The sequence below is a fragment of the Falco biarmicus genome, chromosome 5 (genome assembly GCF_023638135.1).
Source record: "Falco biarmicus isolate bFalBia1 chromosome 5, bFalBia1.pri, whole genome shotgun sequence".
Classification (NCBI taxonomy): domain Eukaryota; kingdom Metazoa; phylum Chordata; class Aves; order Falconiformes; family Falconidae; genus Falco; species Falco biarmicus.
In genome coordinates, this window is record NC_079292.1 from 67964001 (window position 1) to 67988397 (window position 24397).

The 24397-nt window shown below is 43.3% G+C and overlaps 1 protein-coding gene and 1 long non-coding RNA gene across 2 annotated transcripts; one reads left to right on the forward strand and one right to left on the reverse strand.

Moving 5' to 3' along the window:
- Positions 1–1513: 1513 nt before the first annotated feature.
- CCDC77 (coiled-coil domain containing 77) lies at positions 1514–21268 on the forward strand. Its single transcript, XM_056340859.1, has 11 exons — positions 1514–1898; positions 3262–3478; positions 4766–4908; positions 6886–6982; positions 8306–8372; positions 9149–9243; positions 14713–14861; positions 15159–15381; positions 16279–16404; positions 16490–16642; positions 18447–21268. The coding sequence occupies exons 1-11, from the start codon at positions 1852–1854 to the stop codon at positions 18591–18593; spliced, it is 1464 nt and encodes a 487-aa protein (XP_056196834.1). The 5' UTR covers positions 1514–1851; the 3' UTR covers positions 18594–21268.
- On the reverse strand, positions 6993–8158 carry LOC130150187 (uncharacterized). The gene is made up of 2 exons (XR_008822137.1): positions 7574–8158; positions 6993–7540 (listed from the first exon to the last, which is right to left on the reverse strand). It is a non-coding gene; the product is annotated as an uncharacterized LOC130150187 (long non-coding RNA).
- Positions 21269–24397: the final 3129 nt, after the last annotated feature.

Below are 24397 nucleotides of genomic sequence, written 5' to 3' on the forward strand. Positions count from 1 at the left end.
GCAAACCATCTTCTAAAGCCTTGAGTGACTTCACCGGTGATTATTGTGTTATTGAAATGTGTTCTTACATTTTGCAGGGGGTTCCTGGCATGCTTGATACTTTTATGGCTGTAAAAGCATGTGGAATGCAGATGTTTCCTTACCAGTATCTAGAAATTCTATTTCTACATACTCCTTTTTTTTTTTCTTTAATTATTTGGTTGTGTGTCTTTTCTGATAAGCTTTACTAGATTTGAGGAAATGCATCTGTATGTGTATGTTATGTGTATCTGTATTCTATTCCCAACAGCAGAATCACCAATGTACCCAGTTTCTAAGATAAGTAGTAATTTAGCTAGGAATGCTAGAGGCAAAAAAACCTCTATGGTAGAAATGACCTAATTCATTAAAGAGCTTTGTTTTGGGAACCAGTCTTTTGCTGATTTCCTTTTAGACTGCTCAAGGCTGTTTCAGTTTTGTGTTAGTGTGTTTGGGCTAGCAGAGGGTTCTGGAAGGTGATGCTGGGAAGGGTGAAGGTTTTCCCAAGAGTAAAAAGCTGAAAATCTCAGCCAACCTGTGAGGGGGCATTTTTTCATTTTATCAGATCTGCAAAATGTCCTTTTTGAAACAGAATTTCATGCTTTTCTCCATTGCCTCCTCTGGTTTGGGAGCTGTTGGCCTCTGAAATAGTGGGCCATGCTGGGACTTGTCAATCTTAATCCTTTTTGGTCATCTGGAAGTATTTATCACTTCCTTGAGAGAAAACTTCAGCCCTTTGTACAATATATTCAGTTGCTTTATGAGTAGTGGAGAGAGCAGCTAGTCTAACCAAGGATAACAGCAGCCTCTCTTCGGGACTTTGCCCAGGACGTTATCTACCCTCCTCTTTTCTCAGTCTATTGAGAAAATTGATTTGAAGAACCTCATAATTTTATAAGTAAGCCTTTTTTTTTTTTTGGTAATATGAAAAGTCCATTTCTTCAGACAAGCCGCTGAGAAAAAAACTTTACTTGTTAGCATGCAGGTTTTTTCCCAGCACATTTAGAAAGTAAATTGGGAATTCACGTATAGTGTAAATTGCAAGACTACTCCTAAGCACTGCTGGATATGGGAAGATACATGGGGGAGGATGAAAAGGTGACCTAAAAAATACACCTGGCTATTCAGCCAGAATTTGAACCAGAACCTTCTGGTGGCTGCTTTGCAACCCCTCTGTTTCCTGCAGTTCATTTTCGAAGGGAAGTGGGTATCTGGGCGGGTTTCTTGCCGCTGTTGATAAAACGAGTTCCCTCCACAGGCTGCATTTATTTTGCCCAGAGCCCTAAGCCCTGTCGTCATAAAAACAGGGACACGAAGCCAAGACCGCACACGCCCGCCCCCCGCGGATGGTCGGTATGGCGAGGGGCCCCCTCCGCCGCGCACGCGCAGCGCGCCACGCCACGCCACGCCACGCCCCCCGGCGACCCAAGGGCTAACAACTCCCGGGCGCACCCGCGCGGAGCCCCTCCGCCCGTGTCGCGAGCGCTGATTGGTAGAGGCGGTCGGCGCCGCATGGAAGGCTGCCTGTGATTGGAGGAGGCGGCGGTCGGCCGGTTGCCTCGCCGTTTAAGTTGTGGCGTGGCGGTTAAGGTGGTAGTTTGGCCGTTGGGGGGTCGCTACGGCGGTGGTGCCGTGTCGTGGTGCCGGCCCCCTGCCGCGCTGCCTCGTCCCTGGGTTGTTCGCCAGGGGCCCGCGGCGAGGCTTAGCTCGTGTTTCTGCCGGGCACCCCCCTCTCCGCCAGCCTCCCGGGGTACCCGGGCCCGCCGCCGCCGAGCCCCGCCTCGCAGCGCCTGTCCGTGCCCGCGGTGAGCCCGGCCGTTCCGCAGCGGCGCCATGAGCGTGACGGACCGCTCTGCCGGGCCCTGCCCCGGCTCCAGAAGGTAGCGTGGGGCCGCCTCCGGCCACCCCGCGGCGGGCCCTGCCCCGGCTCCCGCTCCCCCTCCGGCGGCCGGGCTTAACACCGCCGTGTGCCCCTCTCGCAGCGCTCTGCGGCTTCAGCCTTGGGCCTTTCCGTTTCTGCTGCTCTCTAGTCCGATAATAAAGCGTTCGCTTTGTGTCTCCGTTACCCGTTTCCTTCTCTTGCTCTTACTCATCTTTCCAAGTGTGGTGTTTAAGACGTTTCTGGGCGCAGCTGGTGGGAAGGTTCCTACACGAAGTGATCCCGGCGTGGCTGATACTTGCCCGCGGTGAGTGCCAGGGCTGGAGGAGCTTGGCAGGTGGCCCTGGCCGCCACGCGTTGCGGTTGGGATCTGAGCAGCTTTGGTGAGCTGGCCCGTGAAGGTCACACCTGCCAGGCCACGCTGCGTCAGGGCTCAGGCACAGGCTCCACGCTCAGTCCTGGGCTGTGTTTCTGTTAACAGATCTTCAGTAAAGAGGCTTTTTCTCTTGAATGCTGTTAGTCATGCTACCACTTAGCCTGTTTGTTAGATCAACATAAATAATGAAAATAATTCTTTCCAAGATAATTTTGCAGTCTCTGTGCAGCGCTGTTGCAAATTTGGTGTTTGTTTGAGCAGGTTAAATGTCTGAATGCAGGAAACATTGCTTAAAAGAAATATGTAATTAACATGCGTATTCTTTTATTGATTTATGTAATATCAGTGTGTTTTCCATCTAATACCTCAACCTAAGATTGAAGAACTTGGAATATTGTACTTCACTAACAGGGGTGGACAAGCTATGTGGATAAGAACATTAAATACACCCAAAAGGAAAGCATGTAGATTCCTAAATGCACACCTTAAATTATGATGGCTGGTGCATCAGCTAACATGAATTATTGTCTTTATTCAACAGTCTTTCTTTAGAAAGTGCTTTTTTTCTGGATATCAGGTAGTGATTCTGTCACAGATATGTCTTGCTGTTTTTCTTAGAGGGGCTGCTGCTTTTTTTTGCTGCACAGCAATGGACTTTGACCCCTTTGTTCTCTCCTTTTCTCCTTCTTTTCACCTTCACCCTTCCCAAATATCTTATGAGACTTTCCTTTTATAACATTTTTCTTTCTCCCTTTTCCATCAGTGGGCCCCATATCCACAGTATAGTAAGCATGCAAGCTGTTCTGTATCAAAGCTCTTGTTTCTCCTAAACGCCATGATCTCCTGTTGAACCCACAGCACAGACAAGCTAAACTGTGTTTGGAATTGAACCTGTGTTAAAATTGAAAATCTACTTCTAACTATTTTGGAAAGTTTTCTTATTTTAATGTCTGAAGCTTACATGTCATTAGAAACTGTTTCTGTCCAGGCTGGCAACCCCCCATGTCTCATCCAGATACGCTAGTTCTCAATCACCAAGTCAGGAGGACTTCACTCCTCTCCCTTCGATCAGTGAGCGCCTGGCCTTTCTCCATCCCTCCCGGGAGCTGCTGGAATACTACCGCAAGAAGATTGCTGACTTTGATGAGGAACATGAAGATCTGATAAAAAGGCTGGAGAGATACAAAGAAACGTATGATGAGCAGGTTAGGAAAAGAGGTTTTGAATGATGATGGATTATGTATCCTTACAGAAACTTAGTATTTTTCTTCAATTGAAAACTAGCACAGATGGTCTTGAGATTTACCAGTAATGTGGTAAGAAGAAATAAGGAGATGTCAGAGTGTGATTGTAAAAATCTAGCTGTCTGTCCTCTGTCAAAGCAAACTGAAACATGCCTCCAGGATATTCTTCTATTCTTAAGTTATTACAGTTTGGTTACATCTTCACAGTGGGTTATTTGTTTCTGGATTTTTTAAAATTAAATCCTGAGTTTAGATGTTCAGTTCCCATGTTGTTCAACTTTTTCCCCTTGATTCTCATAGTGAAGAATGAGTGCTCTTCTCTCCAAATTGAATGGGCTTTGAGGTACAGATATGGTTTGTGTTTACTGCAATGAAATTCATAAGCTTGGCCATAGGCTATTAAGCTGTGTACTACACAGCAAATAAATGTGAATTTAAAAGAAACTCCAAAATCTAAAAATCTTTGCCTTTTAAGAGGAGGAAATCTTACAGAGTATGTGTAAGATACTCAGTGCTCTGATACACCTTTCAGCATACACTTGTCTAGTAGCCCGTCATCTTTGTAATTGTGAATAACCCTTTGGGAATAGAAAGATCACTTCTGAGGTGATTGAAATGCCTCCTTAAGTACTGGCCATGCTTGAAGCAGCCTGAAAGACCTCAGAACATACATGGCCTACAAGTTATTTTCATTCAACATATGGGGAAAAGGAGCAGGCTCCAAAAATAGTGCCTTTGATGCTGCGGGAATGGTTTTCTAAAAGGTTTGTTAGTTTTCCACACCAGGTAGAAAATCATTAATGAAACTTAGTAACTAGCCAGATTTCTCACAACTAAACCATACAGATATTTTAATGTTTATTCTTCAGTAATTAAAATAAGTGCTATTACAGAGGCTTTGCTAGGTTTTTGTTGATGTCAGACTCCCATACCTGTTGCCAGTCTGACTGTCAGTGCAGAAGTGCAACAACCACTGGAAACTGGAGACCTTAGCTTAGGCCTTATTTGGCTGTTGTGTAGTGACAGTGATTCCCAGGGCTCTGAACTCCCTGCTGAAACATTTCTTTTCTGAATAATTTTTCCAATAGTGCCCTCATCTGGTCAAATTTTGTAAGAGAATAAAATAATTCACTTGAACTAGCAGTTGTTCTATACCAGTTACAGGCGCTCAGGGCACAAGCAGTTCGAAGTTTGTAAGTGTTGCGCAATGTTCTGTATCATTTCAAGTACCTCATTCTCTCTGTTTAGCACAAATTGCAATGGGAAGTACGTCAGCGAGAAGAGGAGATTGCAGAGTTGCAAAAGGCTTTGAGTGATATGCAAGTCTACCTCTTCCAGGAGAGAGAACATGTCCTTCGTCTTTACTCTGAGAATGACCGGCTGAAAATCAGGTGCTGTCTTAGATGGTGGGCTGGGTCACTGGCAGTAGCAATTGCATGCATTATGTTCTAGTTCTTATCCAGATCTGGAGTCTTCAGAGAAGCAATTATGCCATGCTTCCCATGGAGAGCTCCAATGGAGTTGTACCAATCTTGGAGGTGGAATGCAGTCTGTTGGGCTGCTAAATATGTTTCCATTTATTATTCCTCCTATTCTGCTGATAGAAGGAAGAAGTTGCACATAGATTTGGTTTTGAGTTGCCAGTTTGAATATGGAGGTTCTGGTTTAAGCAGAATGTGGTGCATTGACCTTGGCTGGGTGCCAGGTGCCCACCAAGCTGCTCTGTCACTCTCCTCCTCAGCTGGACAGGGCTGGAAAAATACAATGAAAGGCTTCTGGGTCAAGATAAGGACAGGGAGATCACTTGCCAATTAGAGTCATGGGCAAAACAGACTTTGGGAAATTAAATTATTACCAATCAAATCAGAGTAGAATAATGAGAAATAAAAACAAGTCTTAAAACACCTTGCACCCCACCTTTCCTTTTTTCCCAGGCTCAACTTCACTCCTGAATTTTCTGCCTCCTCCCCCTGAGCAGCACAGGGGTTGGGGAATGGGGGTTGCAGCAAGTTCATTACATGTTGTCTCTGATGCTACTTCCTCCTTGTTTTGTTCCCCTGCTGCAGTGTGGGGTCCCACCTGTGAGACATAATCTTCCATTAACTTCTCCAACATGGGTCATTTCCACAGGGTGCAGTCCTTCAGGAACAGACTGCTCCAATATGGGTCCCCCAGGGGTTCACAGGTCCTACCAGAAAACCTGCTCCAGTGTGGGCTCCTCTCTCCATGAGTCCACAGGTCCTGCCAGAGGAGCCTGCTCCAGCCTGGGCTTCCCACAGGGTCACAGCCTCCATTGGGCATCCAGCTGCTCTGCTGTGAGGTCCTCTATGGGCTGCAGGAGGGCAGCCTGCCTCACCACGATCTTCACCATGGGCTGCAGGGGGATCTCTGCTCCAGCACCTGGAGTACCCTACTCCTGCTTCACTCACCTTGGTGTCTGCAGTTGTTGCTCTCACGTATTCTTCTGTCTTTTCACTTCTTAAATGTTATCACAGAGATTCTACCACCATGGCTGATGGGCCCTGCCTTGGCCAGTGGCGGGTCTGTCTTGGAGCCGGCTGGCATTGGCTGTGTCAGACGCAGGGGAAACTTCTGTCATCTCACAGAAGCCACCCCTGTAGCTCCCTCCACTACCAAAACCTTGCCACGCAAACCCGATATGCAGACCTTGTACCTGACTGGCAAAACTTATTCCCTCAGCCCTAAAACCACTTAAGCTCAAATAGAAAATACAGATCAAAGTGAATAGTTTTCCCTGGCTCTGAGATAGTGTTGACAGCCACTCCTTTTTATTGCTATTTAGTTGATGAACTGGAATATAACCTGCTGTACCAGACTAGGTGCCATTGACAAAGGAGTTTCCAACCTCTTTCAGAACATTCTGGATGATAATACCAAGTTTTCTGTTAAAGTTTTAAGAACTTAAGTCAAAATGTGTGTTGGTGTGTTCTTGCATTTCTCAGGAGTGTGATGGAGTATTTGATACAGTCCTCAATGTAGTTTGCTTTAAAAACAATGGATGCTTATAATCTGTTCAATGAAATAGCTGAAAAGATTTTGGGTAGTTTGTAACTCTGGAATGCAAATTCTTTACCACATGTGCTATTGCTGTATCAGCCGATGTAGTGTTGTGATATTTGAGAAGAGGAATGCTCCCTAATGCCAGCAGAAGTGGTGGTGGTGGTGTTATATCATGGTGTTCTATCAGTAATGTCTTGGGGAGTTTGTTTTTAAAGCAGTATTCTCAAGACTGCAACAGTTTGGAAAACTTGTAAGCATTAACGAGTAAATTAACAAGAAGGACTGTGTCACAATGTCTTGATGTAGTTAAAAATAGCAATGTGCTGTCCACTTTCTTTGAATTCCAGGGAGTTGGAGGATAGAAAAAAAATTCAGCATCTCCTGGCTTTAGCGGGAACAGACAAAGGAGAAGTTACGTATTTTCACAAGGAGCCTCCAAATAAGGCAAGTTCCATTTTTCTGTAGAAGTCTGCTTTTGATTGTAATATGAAGATCTGTACCCCAGAGCTGACCACAGATCAAATCTGTCCTGCAAGTCAAAAATTTCTAAATGAGCTGAAAGCAGGAGGGATCTGTAGCAACATCAGGTTTTAGTATAGCTGCTGACAGGTAAGTAGGAACGAGCACACTGGAAGTAGGTCTTCTTAGCAGCTGTCACCTTGTATCTTCAAAACATACTTCCAGATCAGCCTCCTAAATGTCAAGTAGGAGGAATCTGAAGCCATCTGACAAATGGTCGTTGAGAAGTTGGAGAGAACACTGCAAAGAGAAAAAGAAAAAAAGGAAGTGCAGAAAATGCCCAGGTACAGTGTTTGAAAATCAGCTATCTCAGAGTGCCTACCTGTTAGTAAAGAATAAAGCAGCGCTGAGGTTGCTGCAGCTGAGTTTTCTGGCCAGAAGGCTGCAGAAGAGCCATCTCCTCTAGGCAATATTGTATCACATACAGTGAATAATGTTGAATTGATTACATGGCATTGCAGGTGAAGTGCAGTGTAGTTGAACCTACTTAAGTCACGAATCATGAATGATTTGAACTTACAGAGACTATGATGGAATATAGGATTTATCTTAGAATAAGGTGCAGAAAAAGGCTGAAATATGCTATATTGTTTGTAGTTGCTCTGCCCTGCTCAAGCAGTTAAAATCTTGCAGAAGCTTTAAAATTCCCTGATATAGGGTAGCTCTAAAATTAAGTCTATTATATAGCATCAACCTCAAGATAAGCATTTGGGTTATAACCTGCTCCCTCATGGCTTCCTGGTTTTAAGTGGGTTTCAGTTCAACTGTTGAGTTGTTTCAATAGTTTTATTGGTTAGCTTTTATTCCAGGCTTGTTCAGTAGCTTGAGTGAATGTGCTGATGAATGAAGCTTCATGTTTCTCTGTCTTGCTAAGGCAAGGAGGAATAGGAAAGAAGGAAATAACATCATCTTCATCGTCACCTTCCTCTTCTCCTCTCTGTCCCCAAAATGCTGCTTTTCCTGCTGAGGGTGCTGATTTTCATCCTAATGAAGCCAGCAAAGGCAGGATTACTTTCCAGTTGTTTCGGTGAAAAAAAAAAAAATAGAGGCAGCAATGGCAAAACTCAGCCATGATAAAGGAAACTTTTCAACACAAGACACTTGTGAATGTCTTCCTTGTCTTGTGGTAGAAGTAAGGTAATGCTGTTCTTTTGGCTATCTCATTTTACTTTTTAAGATTTGTTCCTGACCATTGCAACTTTGGAGAATTCAGATGTTCAGCGCAGATACCTAATCTTGTTTCTACAGGTTACTGTTCTGCAAAGGCCAGCTAAATCCAGAGAGTCACATGAACGAAATGATGCTTCTAGAACAGGTACCGCACCAAGCTGATTAACAGCAGCTCAGCTATTGCTACTTGTTTCTCTGTGTTTGGTATACCAAAATAATTCCTTACTGTGAATGCTTTGACATACCTCCGTTAAGTTCCCTGAATGTATCCACGTGTACATACACAGACATGCACTACTCCTGGATTCCTTTCAAAATCTTCCTTTCAAAATCCTTTCAAAAAAACCTTCAACTGGCTCTCATGTCCATGATCTGTTCAGGTAAGGAAGGGGTTGGTATGACCATGGGATGGCTGTTCTGGAACTATGCAGGTACCAAATGGACTGGCATCCTTAGCCACAGCCATTCCAAGGTGAGGTTCTGCCTGCCTTTATTGCAGACAGTAGTGTGGGTCTGTATGCCTACTTAATGATTTTCTCTTTTGAAAGAACTGTCTCTTCCAAATTGACTGAAATTAGCTAACAAGCTCAAAACTCATTCAACGCTTGAAGCTTGTGCAGCTGTGTCATCTACCTATTCATCATTTATCTAAGAAAATTTGTTTGCTTTCTGTATATGCTAAGAAAAGTAGTAGGTTGTCTAAATATAGTGGTGTGATAGCATGGGATAAAGGTATGCGATCACTATATGTTCTGAAACTCTTCTTCCAGCTAGCCCTCCTAGAAGTCCTTGTCACTGTAGCAGTGGCAAGCTTTTTCCTGTTCTTGTAAGCCTGCCAGAACATACACTATTTCATATTTGGAAAGATACTGTAGGTAGATTGCAAAAACCTTTCTAACTTCTGTTAAATTTCTGCAATAGGTGTCAAGAGGAGCACTTCAAAACCAGCAGCAAAAGGAGAGAAACCAGCAAGTCCTGAGAGGTATCGGAGAGATAATCAAACACTTCTACTTCAGGTAAAAACAATTGTTAATGAATGGACAAAATTCCTGGCTGTCCAGGAAATTACGATAGACAAATATGCTGTCTGCTTAGATAAGATGTAGACATACCGATTTTATCAGTCGCCACATCTTACTATGGATTCCCACTTTCTGTCAGTAGGCTTAGATTTAAGAACTTGGATCTGATTCTGGAAGCTTTACATAAGCATATGTTCCAGTAATGTCAACTGGAATGTGTCACCCTTAACATCGATCACACATTGTCTGTTTGTTTCCCATAATTTGATTGTGGCTATGAATTTAGATTAAGCCCACAGAAGATCTGCAGGGTTGGGTATTTTGTGGAAGTCTTTTTTGTGGAAGTCAGACACATTGTCAAAAGCAATGTGTCTGAGATGAAATAAGGCAGTTCTGGTAAGAAGCAGTACTACAATGAGATGTTCTCTTTACTAGACTTCAGTGTAAGATAAGGGTGTAGATGGCATGACAGAATGAAAGATAAAATGTACAGAATATGAACTGGGGAAGATACCAGCAGGTGTATGTAAAACATGAGGAAGAATGAGTGAAGAAAAGCAAATTAAAGAACACACTTAGGCAACAGATAGATGTGTTTTGGTTTGTTGGGGTGTTTTGGGTTTTTTTCCTTCAAGGGCAGTGGTGACTGACCTAGTGGCCAGTTAGCTGTCTAACAACATTTTTTCTGGAGCAAAAGTGTCATACAAAATTGTCATAAAAATAAGCAACCTAAATACGTGCCAAATTTTTTTCAGATAGTTTCTTACACACAGGCCGGATGCGCATTTTTCAATTACTTGTTCCAGTCTGTCTCACTGACTCTGTGCCCTAGATCAAGATTATTTGCATCCCTCTCCTTCGCTCATTATCTAGCTTACATTTAGTAATTGATTCCAATTGAGTAATGTCTTTTGTTCAAGATTGGTGGACTAGCTGCCTTCCTAGAATTTAGGTATTTTTATATCACCCTTTCACTGGAAGGTGGTGGTATAGGGACAAAACCATCTCCACATATTGCACCGGATATGTCATATCCTGTGTGGAATTTAAATCTTTCTAATATCTTCAATCTATTGTTGGTGCTTTTAGTATGCCTGTCTTGCCTGTAGTGTGTTTTTTCTTATTAAAATATTTTAGTTATTTCAAATATTTATCATTAAAACAAAAATTAAAATTTGAGAAATTAGAGCTCTCCAAGAGCTGCATTCCACTGGGTGAGTGTAGAGACTTGAGTACACGTAACCCTGCGATCGGGCACAGTTCTGTGACCATCTGCACAGGTCAAGGACACTCATCCTACCTGCCCCCCAAGGCAGAATGGTGGGCACCCATCTGAGAGCAAAGGCTGCAGCTCTGGCTGGGGGCTTGGCACCATCTACCCCAGTGGTGGCCGATGCCTCCACCCAGACGGAGCTGCTGAAGGGAGAGGCCGCAGTGCAGACCTCAGGCTGTGGGAAGTGCCAAGACTTTCGGGCAGGGACAGGCGGCAGACCTGCCTGCAAAAGGTGTGCCCAGGTGGAGGACCTCCTGCAGCAGGTGGCTGAAGCAGTGAGAGGACTGCATAACATCAGGGAGACTGAGAAGGAATTAGTTCGTTCCAAGCACAGTCTGCAGTGGACTCGCAGCCCATGGCCAAACAGCTAAAATCTTCCCCAACGGCACACACAGAAGGGAGGAGGGCCAGTAATGCAGAAGAATGGACCTGCAAGAGGAAGAGACTTCCCCCAAAGCCTGAGGCGGCCTTGCAGAACTGCTGTGCCACTCTGCAGACTGAAGAGGAAAGACCCATCACATCAGGAGAGACGCCGAAGCTGAGTAAGGCAGCCTGATCTCCTCCCTGTGTAACAACCAGCACGACTAAGAAAAGGTGATGGGTGACAGTAGTAGGCGACTTCTGAGAGGTACAGAGGCACCCCTTTGCCAACCTGACGTGCTCTCTGGGGAGGTGTGCTGCTTACCGGGAGCTCGTATCAGGGGTGTCACCAAGAGACTACCAATCCTCATACAGTACACTGACTGTTACCTACTGGTGGTGTTTTCATGTGGGCACCAGTGATACAGCCAAGAGCAGTCTGAGGCGTATCAAGAAGGATTACAGAACCCTGGGAGCAGTAGTAAGGGACTCTGAAGTGCAGGTATTTTTTCCATCAGTCCTCCCAGTTAAAGGAAGGGGGATTGAAAGGTCTGGTCAAATCTGGCAAATCAAGAAATAGTTACAGGGCTGGTACCGCAGCCAGGGGTTCGGCTACTTAGACCGTGGGAGTCACTTTGAGAAACCTGGTCTACCAGGGCCTGATGGGGTCTGTCTGTCAGAAAAGGGGAGGAGCATCTTTGGTCATGGGCTTGCCAAGCTGGTGAAGAGGGCTTTAAATGAATTGCCAGGGGAAGGGTACCTCAGTCCATCCACTCCTACCAGTCTGATGCCAGTGCCAGCAAGAGCTGCCCAGAGCCTGGAGGGGGATCGCAGGTCAGCAGGAGAGCACTTGAAGAGCAGGACAGAGAAGTTCCAGCTACTCTAGCCAGTAAGTCAGGTTCACTGGGGGCCCAACTTAAATTCCTTTATGCAAATGCATAAAGGCATGAGGAATAAACAAAAGGAGCTTTGTGCGCACACCTGCAGGGCTTTGAACTTACTGGCATTGTGGAGATGCGGTGGGATGGCTGCAATGGCTGGAGTGTTGGAATGGAATGATACGGGCTCTTGAGAAAGGACAGGCAGGGCAGATGAGGAGGGAGTGTCATCCTCTATGTCAGTGACCAGCTGGAGTGCATGGGGCCCTGCCTGGGGATGGATGAGGAGCTGACAGCTTATGGGTCAGGATTAAAGGGAAGGCAGGGACAGATGACATTATAGTGGGGGTCTTCTAAAGGCCAGCAATCAGGAAGACCGAGCAGGTGAGACCCTTGATAAGCAGATGGGAGCAGCCTCAAGGTCACAGGCCCTGGTCCTCATGGGAGACTTCAACCACCCTGATATCTGCTGGAGGGGCACACAGCAGGGCATAAGCAATCCAGGAGACTCCTGGAATGCATTCACAACTTCCTTCTCCAAGTGATAGTGGAGCCAATGAGGAGAGGTGCTGTGCTGGATGTTGTTCTCACCAACAAGGAGGGGCTGGTGGAGAATGTGATACTCAAGGGCAGCCTTGGCTGCAGTGACTAAGAAATGCTGAAGTTTAAGATCCTTAGGGCAGTGAGAAGGGCACACAGCAAGCTCACTGCCCTGGCCTTCAGGTGAGCTGACTTTGGCTTCTTGAGGGATCTCCTTGGTAGAGTACCATGGGATAAAGCCATGGAGGGAAGAGGGGCCCAAGAACGCTGGTTAATATTCAAGTATCACCTCCTCCAAGCTCAGGAGTGATGTGTCCCAACAAAGAGGAATTCAGGCAAAAGTGCCGGGAGGCATGCATGGATGAACAAGGAGCTCCTGGATGAAAATACAAAAAAGAAGCCTGTAGAGGGTGGAGGCCGGGACAGGTAGCCTGGGAGGAATACAGAGAAATTGTCTGAGCAGCCAGGGAGCAGGTAAGGAGAGCTAAAGCCCTGATAGAATTAAATCTGGCCGGGGACATCAAGGGCAACAAGAAAAACTTCTATAGGTACATCAGTGATAAAAGGAAAGCTAGGGAAAATGGTGGCCCTTTCTGGAAGGAAACAGGAGACCTGGTTACCTGGGATATTCAGAAGGCTGGGGCACTCAGTGTTTTTGTCTTGGTGTTTACTGACAGGTGCTGCAGCCACATTGTCCAAATTGCAGAAAGCAAAGGCAGGGACTGGGAGAATGAAAAACTGCTCGCTGTAGGAGGAGATCAGGTTTGAGAACATCTAAGGAACCTGAAGGTGCACAAGTCCATGGGGCCTGATGAAATGTGTCTGTGGGGCCCTAAGGGAACTGGCGGATGATGTGGCTAAGCCACTATCCATCGTATTCGAGAAGTTGTGGCAGTCCGGTGAAGTTCCTGCTGACTGGAAAAGGGGAAGCATAACCCCCATTTTTAAAAAGGGAAATAAGGAAGACCCAGGGAACTACAGGCCAGTCAGTCTCACCTTGTGCCCAGCAAGATTATGGACCAGATTCTCCTGGAAACTATGAGAAGGCACATGGAAAATAAGGAGGTGATTGGTAACAGCCAGCTTGGCTTCACTAAGGGCAAATTGTGCCTGACAAATTTGGTGGCCTTCTACAATGGGATTACAGCATTGATGGTTAAGGGGAGAGCAACTGACATCATCTACCTGGACTTGTGCAAAGCATTTGACACTGTCCCATGTGACTTTTTTATTTGTAAACTGGAGAGACATGGATTTGATGGACAGACCACTCAGTGGATAAGGAATTGGCTGGGTGGTCACAAGAGTTGTGGTCAATGGCTCAACATCCAAGTGGAGACCAGCGATGAGTGATGTTCCTGAGGGGTTGGTATTGGGACTGGTGTTGTTTAACATCTTTGTCAGCGGCATGGATAGTGGGATTGAGTGCACCCTCAGCAAGTTTGCTGATGACATACTGGAGAGAAGAGGTGCCATCCAGAGGGACCTTGACAGGCTTGAGAGGTGGGCCTGTGTGAACCTCATGAAGTTCAGCAAGGCCAAGTGTAAGGTTCTGCTCATGCAGAATCCCAAGCACAAATACAGGGTGCGTGGAGAATGGATTGAGAGCAGCCCTGAGGAGAAAGACTTGGGGGTATTAGTTGATGAGAAGCTCAGTATAACCCAGCGATGTGCACTTGGAGCCCAGAAGCCAACCATTTCTTGGGCTGCATCAAAAGAAGCATGACCAGCAGGTCAAGGAAGGTGATTCTCCCCTGCTGCTCTGCTCTGGTGAGACCCCACCTGGAGCACTGCGTTCAGCTCTGGGGCCTTCAACATAGGAAGGATGTGGACCTGTTGGAGCAAGTGCAGAGGAGGGCCACAAAAATGATCAGAGGGCTGGAGCACCTCTCCTGAGAAGACAGACTGAGAGAGTTGGAGTAGTTCCACCTGGAGAAGAGAAGGCTCTGGGAAGACCTTATAGCAGCTTTCCAGTACCTAAAGGGGGCCAAGAAGAAAGCTGGGGAGGGACGTTTTACAAGGGCATGTAGTGATGGAACAAGAGAATAATGGCTTTAAGCTGAAAGAGTGTAGATTTAATTAGCTATAAGGAAGAAAGTCTTTACTGTGAGAGCAGTGAGCCACTGAAACAGGCTGCCCAGAGAAGCTGTGGATGCCCCATCCCTGGAAGTGCTCAAGGCCAGGTTGGATGGGGCTTTGATCAACCTGGTCTAGTGGAAGGTGTCTCTGCCCATGGCAGGGAGGCTGGAACTAGATGATCTTTATGGTCCCTTTGAACTCAAACCATTCCATGATTCTATACTTCTGTGATTATAGACTTTGATCTGAATCTTGAAATTTAAGAGACTTGCAAGGATAGGAGCAGAGCTGCTGTGAGGTCTTATTCAGTAATGTCTTTGTTTGCTTTTTCAGGTGGAAGCCCTGCAAGCTCAGATAGAAGAACAGACACGATTATCCAAGGAACAGGTTGAGGCACTACTAGAGGACAGGCGGATTCACATGGAGGAAGCCCAGGTCCAGCATCAGAGGGACCAGGAAAAGATCAAAACTATAACAGATAAGTGAGTGTGAGAGAAGGACCATGATGTAGTCATGAGATGGGAAGACAGGGGAATAATATGCAGCTGTCTGTCTGGTAGTGTGTACGGAAGAAAATTAATGGATTAATCTACATATTAAAAGTTCTATTTCACATTGGAAGAATATCACTTATTTCATTAGATGAGAGGAGCTAAACTTGTTAGGAAAGCACCTATCTTTATCTTCCATGCTTCTTCCAACTTGCAGTGATGACTGAAGAAATTAAGGTAAAAACTAGGAAAGAAGTTAATTAACTCCACTGGGATCCCTTTTTACAGACTCCATAAGACCCAAAATCTCTTATATGAGAGTACCCGTGACTTTCTCCAGCTCAAGTTTGATGCACGAGCCAATGAGAAAGCATGGATGGCAGAGAAGGATGGTCTGTTGAGGAAACTTGACAAAGATCTGGAGCCAGGAAGGGAAAAGAAGCAGAGAGATACCAAGAAGATGCTTCGAGCAGATGATGGAGCTTGGAAACGCCACAGCAGAGAAATAAAGGTAGTTTTTTTGTCATAAGTAGAGGGTCTTTACAGTTTTTGTCTAGAAAATTGCAAGAATCTTCATTTTGCCAGGATAGGCAGTAGCTAGTACCTGTTTCATAGCTGTACTGGCTCACCATGTTATGTTGGGTTTGGCACTAGTGTAGAAAAAAACCCTCCTGCCTCAAAATCAACATTGCTTTCAAGTTTCAGATAAAATGTGTAGTTAGGATTTATGGTAGCACTTCACTGTCAAGTTTCTTTTATGCCTAAAATAAACCCCTACTTCTGCAAGGCACGTGATGTGTGGGCCAACAGTTCTTAACCTGCTTGTTGCACATGACTTTCTTTGAGTGTAAATGCTCTCAGCTCATCGACTTAGAATGGCGTCTGTATCTTCCTTGCTGCTGTCAGGCGAAAGTAAGTCCTTTCAATTGGTGTCCCCCCAGCTCTTCTATAGTAGTTAAGATATTTATTCCGCTTCTAGCATACTTTCAGTGAGAAGTTGGGAGATCTTAAGTGGGTAAACAGGCAATAAGGAATTGGACAGTAAACAAGCAATAGGGAATTGGTTTTGTCTACCACTGAATGCAGATGCTTCTGAAAAGCAGTATTGGGCAAGCAGCTGTGAAAAGAAAAATCACAGCAGTAGCTGAATATTATTTTTAAGGGGAAGAGCTGAGAATTCTTTAACTGATGATGAGCAGTCATACAGAACTGATAACCTAAGTAAAATGTTTTAGTAATGGAAGTGGTGTTGGGATATTGTCCTTACTAATTTTGTTAGCTGTAGCTCCAGTTATTTTTCACTTGCCTGTTATATTGTCAGTCTTATCACACTTCCTTTTCCAGAGCAGGGGAAATTTTCGGAGCACTGGCTTTTGGGTTGATTCTTTCTGTTCCTCCTATGTCCTAGTCACTACAAGAACAGCTAATACAGGAACAGCGCCTATCAAACATGTATAGAGAGCAGTGTATAACCCTGGAAGGTGAGCTGGCTAGGATTCGTGAGGAGGGAGATGTTGGCAGAGAACTCTTCAAGGTAATTCATCTGTAGTCATCTGGTAGCAATGTGATGGTCTTGCAGCCTTTGTTTTGTATACCCTATTGAGTTTTCATCTCCGTAGGAACGCTCAGAAAAGATGGGGAAGCGCCTGAAGCTGATGATGCAGCGATATGAGGCCTTGGAAAAACGTCGTCGTATGGAAGTGGAAGGCTACATGAATGACATTAAACAGCTTCGGCAGAAGCTGAAAGATGTAGAGAACCAGCTTTTTAAGGTAAGAGTCAAGCATTTCCAAGGCAGACTATTACGGGCTTACCCTACAGAGGTGTATTCTCAGTATTTAAATGCAATCTTTCCCTAAAGTTAAGGAAAGAATTTATTTGCTAAATGCTCCTTTAGATCCTAATATTTGACAAAACGTGCCCTCTTACATACTTTATGAAGCCAAAGATTTGTCTTTGTTAATCAGTCAGGCATCAAGCTTGCCAGGAACTGTCCTGTATATATTAGCTGTGTATTTTTGTTGCAACTAAGTTCATAGCTGATACTGTAGCTCACTTAGCTGTGTCAAAATCGCAAGGCAGTAGTTAGTTTCAGAAGTATATCCAGCAAAGTAAATGATGGTTCGTTTTCTTTCTAGGGGTCATAGTGTTTGGCTTTGTTCCAGTAAGAGGTAGATCATTGACTTGAGTATTGTGAATATTCTGTTTATTGCTTCATTAATCTCTCGTTTGTACCTCTGCAAAAATCACTGCAGAAAAACTGGCTGGAAGTTGAAGCCGTGTGCTCTGGGGTAGCTTCCAGCTGTGTAAATGAGCATCAGAAACAGCTTAGAAGAGAAGCCACAGCCTTGATGTCACTTGCATTTAGGATGAGATACTTATCTTAGACATGCTTGAGAGGATGATCTTAGGCATAGCTTTTGTCCAACTGACTCTCTCTCAGTAGTCCAGCAGTACCACCAATTCACTTGTTTTCTGTACTTCTGGCACACAGTTCAGTTTACTTGGAGTAACGCATTTGTCTTCACTAAAGGCTTCTCTTTGTTTTGTTTTTGGGTTTTGGCTGTGGGTTTTGAAACTTCATTCTTCAAGTACTAATCATCATATTTGAATGGGGGGAAAATTGCCTATGATACCTTTACCACTACAGGCCTGTATATTTTGTATCTGTGAGTGTGCTCTTAATTGTACTCTGAATTTCTTTATGCTTTTAACCACAAGAGGGCAGAGGAAGAAAACACTTGCTAGAAGTCTCCGGAGTGATCTTTCAATCCTCATCATTTGAAGTGAAAATGACTACAGATGACTAGGTTTTCTGATTTGCATATTAAAATCTTTGAACAAGAACTACATGATGACAATGAGACACCCTAAAGAATCGAGAGAAAAGAGGGCTTTGAGAGCAGCTTCCAAGGCTGTGCTGCTCTGCCGTTGAGTGACTGGGCTGGCATGCTATCCAGTTCCAGGGTGACAGGGGATGGCAGCCCTGGCTAGCTTGCCATCAGGAATTGTGATTATCCAGCAGCCTTTGTTCAGTTCGATATGGGCCATATGGCATGGCCTGAGACTACACGTTGCACTTGAACTGCTTTTGAATCATTTGCAGTTCAGAAGGCAGCAGGCTGGCCACAGCAGTTGGACCACCTCTACCTCTAGTAGCAAAAGATGACAATATGTCATCATAGGAGGTGAGGTACTTGGAAGCAGGTAAAAGTTAGTTGATAAGTATTTTAACTTGCTTTTTTTTGTTGTGGGTCTCTAAATAATACAAGGCTTAGAAAGGAGTCAACAGGTTATGGGTAAACTTGATTATATTGTGTCCAGATTTCCAGATTTTTTTCCTCGCCAGTAATATAACACCGTAATGTATGCAAGCTTTGTTCTTGATTTTTGGTTCTGGAGTACCTTTCTATTGGTGATATGTATTAGCTTAGTGACATTAGCTTAAGCATCCTCTTTGCTAACTACAAAGGTTCTCCTTTAGAGTTCTCTCCCTCATATCCTCATCATAATACTCTCTAAATTGTATTCTGTACAGCTTTGTTTTTCTTCATCTGTGTTTCTTTTCCTTTTTAGGTGACTCTGAATATTGGACCAGACCAGGATCTTGCAATTCTACATGAGGTCTGCCAAGGAAACAGACTAACCCATAAAATTCAAGGAGAACTAAAAAACTTAAAAGCAAAAATATATGGCTTAGAGAATGAACTACGGGTCTGCTGAAGCTGGCGTATTAGCTGGTATTCTAGTTTTAGGAATGATACATTGCTAGGCTTGAATAGTCATGTGCAAGAACAGGTCCTGCCTGTTTCTTGGCATCCAGTGACAAAAGGCTTGAGGAAATCTGCAGTTAATGTCACAGCATTGTACATGAGCTGTTCCTAATGTGCCAGATTATATTGCTGTTTCAGCTGGAAGATGGCATCTGATAAGACCAGCATAAACAGTACATGATGACCAATATATCAGGAATATGCTTATGACTTCATCTTACCTTCAAATGTGTGGTAGGGGTCAGTGTATACTGGCCTTCACCTTTATTTGGAGCGTACTATAAACCACATATATGGTTGTAATGAAACTAATCACAGAAGGATCTAGTTCAAGATCTGAATTGCTTGACTGACCTTTTCCTATGTGAGAAGCAGCTTTTAAAATGGTTTTAATGATTGCTATTTTAGTGCTTAGGCACTTCAGGATGTAACTGGAAATTTTCTTTGAAAAAGATTGCATGTAGAAAGTATAGACTAAAGTGTTATTACTTCTGATTCTCCCCTTGACAGTATAATTATTTTTAAATGGCTACCATTTACTTGGTTCTAACCTAATTGGGACAAACCTGGCAGATCTAATACAGTGGAAATAGATAACCTGTTCTAGAACTCATCTGTGAGAACCAGCAACATCTACACTTGTTTTGAATGTTTACGGGGGAGAGAAATACCACACTATCTAGTGTCATCTTCTTGTCCCCTTTCTCCCAGTTTATCTTAACACACAGAGTAAGCCCATAATAAAAGTTATCTAGCATCTTCCTTAACCACCATATTCTCTATCTTTGTAGCTTTAAACAATGTCATGGTTATGTTCCAACACACCATGGTCAATTTTTGCTACAGCAGTTGTTGCTACTGAACTGTAACTAAAATAGGGGTGGAAGAGCAGGTGCCTAGTGGCTCTGTGAGAAATATAACTCTGGCTATATGGTGATTATCTTCATACCAGATATCAGGACATGACAATTCTAGGAAACAGATGAAATCATAAAAAAGGTTTACAACATGGCTTCACCCCAGTTTGTGATTGCAGGTATTTGTGCTTTTAATGTAGCATCAGCAAATCATGTCCACCTTGTAGACTGAGAGCAGGTCTGTGTTGGGAAAGGGATTTCAGTGCCTCTGTTTCCTACTGTACCTTTCCTACCTTGTTAGACATGACAAAAGTGGAATAATACTTTTCTGAAGTGTACACCTAGAGGCTTCCAGCACTTCCTTTCCTGTTGAAAAGAACTTAGTGCGTGAAAGCAGGCAGTTTCTTTTGGACGTGGTAGTGGCCATGGAGTTCCTCGTTCAGAGTTTGGGAGGGGGAGATACGCAAACGACAGTTTTGTGCTGTCAAGGTTTGGAGAAAGAATTGGTTTTATTCCACTAGCTAAAGCAATGCAGGAGAAGAAATTCCCTTAAGAAGTCCATGCCCACTTCAGTTATGTATCCTTTTTGTGACAAGCTTGCTGTCCTTTATGGTCCTGTACTGTGGCTTTTATTTTATTTGTATTCTTGAGGTCAAATTCATCACAAACAGGCTTTAGTGGGGGTGGCTGACAGTCTGTACCTAGACGCTCAACTACTACTACAGCTTACAAGAGGCTATTTTAAAGTACGTTGCACTGATTAGTTTAGCTGAAAATGCTGAACTGCTCAGAAACTGACTGATGAACAACTTTGGTGCTGATGCTACATGGACAGTTGAGGAAGGTTATTAAATAATACTATCCTTCATTTAGTCTCACTCTTTCTTAGTTGACTAGTACTTTCTCAGGTAAGTCTAGCTAATTAAAGTGAGTTTGTATTTGAAATAACATGCTGCTGGTTTGAAGATGAGATATCAAAGTTATCACAGGTCCTGGAAAACTACTTCTGAAAAATGCTACATAATGAAGTAATAGCCACTTATTCAGTGGGATCCATCTACTTACATTCAGCTGATGGGAAGCTAGCAAAAAGATCTCTTGAACCTATATCAATAAATGGGTTTCTGTTTATTTTCAGCTTTTCTGAGCTAAAGAATTGCCTATGAAAATTACACTTTCCTCACCTGAAAGCCATGAAGCGTGTCTGGATAAAGCCTATAGGCTTTGATAATCAGGTTTGTAAGATTGGGAGGAAGTATTGGGGGAAGAAGGATGTAAATGTTGAATTTCCTGTCTTCCTTACCAGTGTTCTTTATTACATGAAAGACTGAACACAATAAAATGACAGCATTCCTAATTTATCTGCTGGTGTGTCAAAATCAAAGTGCAGCTTGAAATTTATTCTTGATTTGTCACTAGGCTATGAACACTTCCTATTCAAGGGGGTGGTGGTAGAGAAATGATGGTAATACTGATCTGAAAATCCATTTTCTTTGGAAGCTTGAATTTTTGTCCAAGGGCAAGAAATGCCAAGTATTGTACATGTTCTTTCTGTGTGATATCATGTGATCATGTGAAATGTTGCTTTATGTTGCCAAAACAAATGTGGACCTTCAAGCCAAGAACTGCTTTAGAAAGCCAAGTGCTTTCTACCACTGACAACTACCCTTTAAGATGTCAGTAAAGAATTACTGGCATTTCCAAAAGGGTTTCCTGGGAAAGGTTCCAAGACCTATATTGGTCAATTTTCTTCCACAGTTTGTGAAGAGACAGGAGACTGTCCTACAGAGGATTAAAGGTTAGAACTGGACAAATGTTCTTATTGTGAGCCAAGGTACTAACGTGTTTCTTGTGTAAACAGGAGAAAAATGAGCAGTAGAATAAACTTTATTGTTGTGTAGCCTTATTTAGGTAAGGAAGGGAGTGCATGCATTTCAGAAAGGATGTTGAAATACTGGGTAAGGCATGGAACCACAGCAGAAAAGGTTGTGCAAGCACTCGTATTGTAATACATTAAGAAGACTGATTAATATACATGTATTTTGAAGATGAAAAACTACCGAAGGTCTTCTATCCCAGCAAAGTCTTAGCAAGAACAAGTAGCCTGAACCTGAAGTTGATAAAAAAAAGGACACATTTTTAACAGGAAGATTGTGCCTTTTTTCCTCATTATAACAAATTATTTGTGGGGTAACAAATTTTCCATCTCTACCTTCAAATCAAAAAATGATTGCACCTCTGGAGAAGGTGGCTTGTTTTAATAAGTTACTGAGTTTGACACGTTAGAAATTAATGAAATATAATGACATGAGTGAACAGGAAATCATTTAATAGTTCCTTCTGGCTTTAAACCTATGATTTAATTAGATGCAATATTTGTAGGGGTTTTTCAGCACTTGTGCAGTTGCCTTAATTATAGGAATGTATGCTATGTCAGCTCACCCTACACAGCAAGGTTACACAAGGTAAGAAACCCAAGAAAAAACAAAAAAAAATCCCTCGTGATCTTCCTATACCACAACTTGCAGTAATTCCCAAATTGATAAGACGCTGTGACTGCACTTAAAAGGTGGAATAACAGTAGCCACAGTTCTGATAGCTGTCAGAATAAATGTGAATAATAGTATGTTATATACTTGTATGCAATAGCTTATGTAAGTCGTATCAATTCAGAAACACACACATTTTACCAGTATGGATGGACTCTGTGGGCAGCCTAATATTCTGGAATTGTAATGTCTGGGTGTGTAGGCCAAGAAGTAATTATCTGTTAATCAGATACTTTTTTGAGACTAGCTGGGAGCAACATTCCTGTGTATACTTTGTTCTGGAAGATCAGTTCATATTTATGAAAAGCTATGTCATTTAGATTTTTAATTACAGTGCTCAAACACCTTTAATACCACTACACCATGAATGTATTTGTGCCTCCTCAGTCAAAATCCTAATAAAGATGTCTCATTTGTCCCCATGCAAAGTGGCATCAAAGGTCATTTGTATCTAAGGAACTTAGGAGCTTTCTTCCTAATTTATCCACAATGTTTTGCATTTATCTTCCCAAGTTGCTTTGAATTGTAAGAAATGTCCCCTTTACTCCCTAAACAGTTATTCTTAAATGTGCAAGTCTAGCTGTAGAAGTATACACATTTTTTAGCATGTGGACTGGGATTATGTACCAAAACGTGCTTAGATACAGTGCAGAAGGCGAGAGAGGTGAAAGCTGTGATGATTCCTTTTGGTTGCTGTATTCATAGGACTTAGGCACAAAGAACAAAAAGTTTGTTTTGATTCTGATGCTCCATCAAAAGTTTTAGGACTTTTTCTGAAACAGGCTGTTCCTGGAGTATTTGAGAAGAGTGGGGTGGACTTTGGATATTTCCCATTTAGCACCAAATGAACTGTTTGGAGAAAGGGTATCTCTGAATACGAGTTAGAGTGGCAGCCCTTCAAGTAAGCTCCAAAAATACAGTTTTATAAACAGAGCCCTCAGTGCGGTTGACTATTCACTTACGCTACATTGCATGTTTTAAGACTTGCGATGCTGTTGGATTGGGGACAGATTGCAAATGTGTAAATATGGATTATTTGTTTTTACTTCAGAAAACCTAGAGAGGCCTTCAGCCCAGAAGTGTTTCAATGTTAAGACAATGATTAACTAGGCAGGCATGAAGGGTTTCATTGTTGAAATTGGTTTGATCTGAATGAGGCACTCTGGATTTACCCTGGTGGAGGACGTCCAGGATGGGCTGGATTCTCCTGTATTGATGCAGAGATCAAATTGCCTATCACTGTAAACGTTTATCTCGGTATAAAGTCACTTCTAAACTGTCCAGTAAAACAGGTTTTTTCCTCTTCAGTGATGGGTTTGGTGGATAGAAGTCTGCCCAGTGCCATCACAGGGAGAGCTGCTTGGATTTGTATTCTGCAGTGTCCCTAATAAAATGACTGTGACACAACTTTGGAACTTTGTGAACCATAAGGATGATGAGCACAGTCACTTAAAATATGAACTAAGTACTGGTACCTTTATGATAGGGGAATGAGGAAATTTAGGCAAAACTTCAGTCAGATTTGAAAACATAGATTTCCAGAATGTTCAAATACGTAGATATATCTTTCATTATGGTAAATGTCTAAACCCTGAAAGGTCTTTTGAAAGTTTACAACTTAAAATATCTTTTTTTTTCTGGAAGTGCCAATGTGTGCTTTAGATCTTGAGAGATTGTTCTGATGTGCAGAAAGCAATTCAGGCCAATTTGTGGGGCAGGACCTGCAGTAGGAAGGTGCTGCTAGAGGTACTGGGTGGTGTTCACGTAAAAATGTGTTGTCTTTACAGCTGAAAGGGTGGGCAGCAGTTTCTGTGTAATTTTATCTGGACAGCTAGGGCTTGAGAGCTATGAGAAGAGTTACACAGTGAAAAGACAGACTCACGAATTAGGCTTTCCACCCAGACAAGTAGGTTGTAGGAGAGTAATAGATGTGACCATGGTGCTGTCAGTCAAAGTTGGAGCTGAGGGAGCATAGCCATGTGAGCAGAGGACGTCTCAAACCCCAGCTCAGGCCAGTTCACACAAATGTTGGCAGCATAACTACTGGTAAAAATCCCATTGCTGATTAATATAACCATTTTAGCAAAACACACCATATCAGCACAACTTAACTGGGCAAGAAGGTCCTTTTGCTAGCAGTTGTTGTGGGACCGTGCCGATTCCTTTACTGTGGTGTTAAACTGCAGCACTGACAGGGACGTTTCTGGGGTAGCTCCACCAGTAATGCCTTTTAGAGCCCAGTCTGTTCCTGAGGAGCCAAAAAGGGAAATAATGGGGAACTGTGTCTTCAGAGACTGCCTTTTTCTCTTAGAAACACTTCTGCCTTTGAGCCGTTTCGATGATGAATG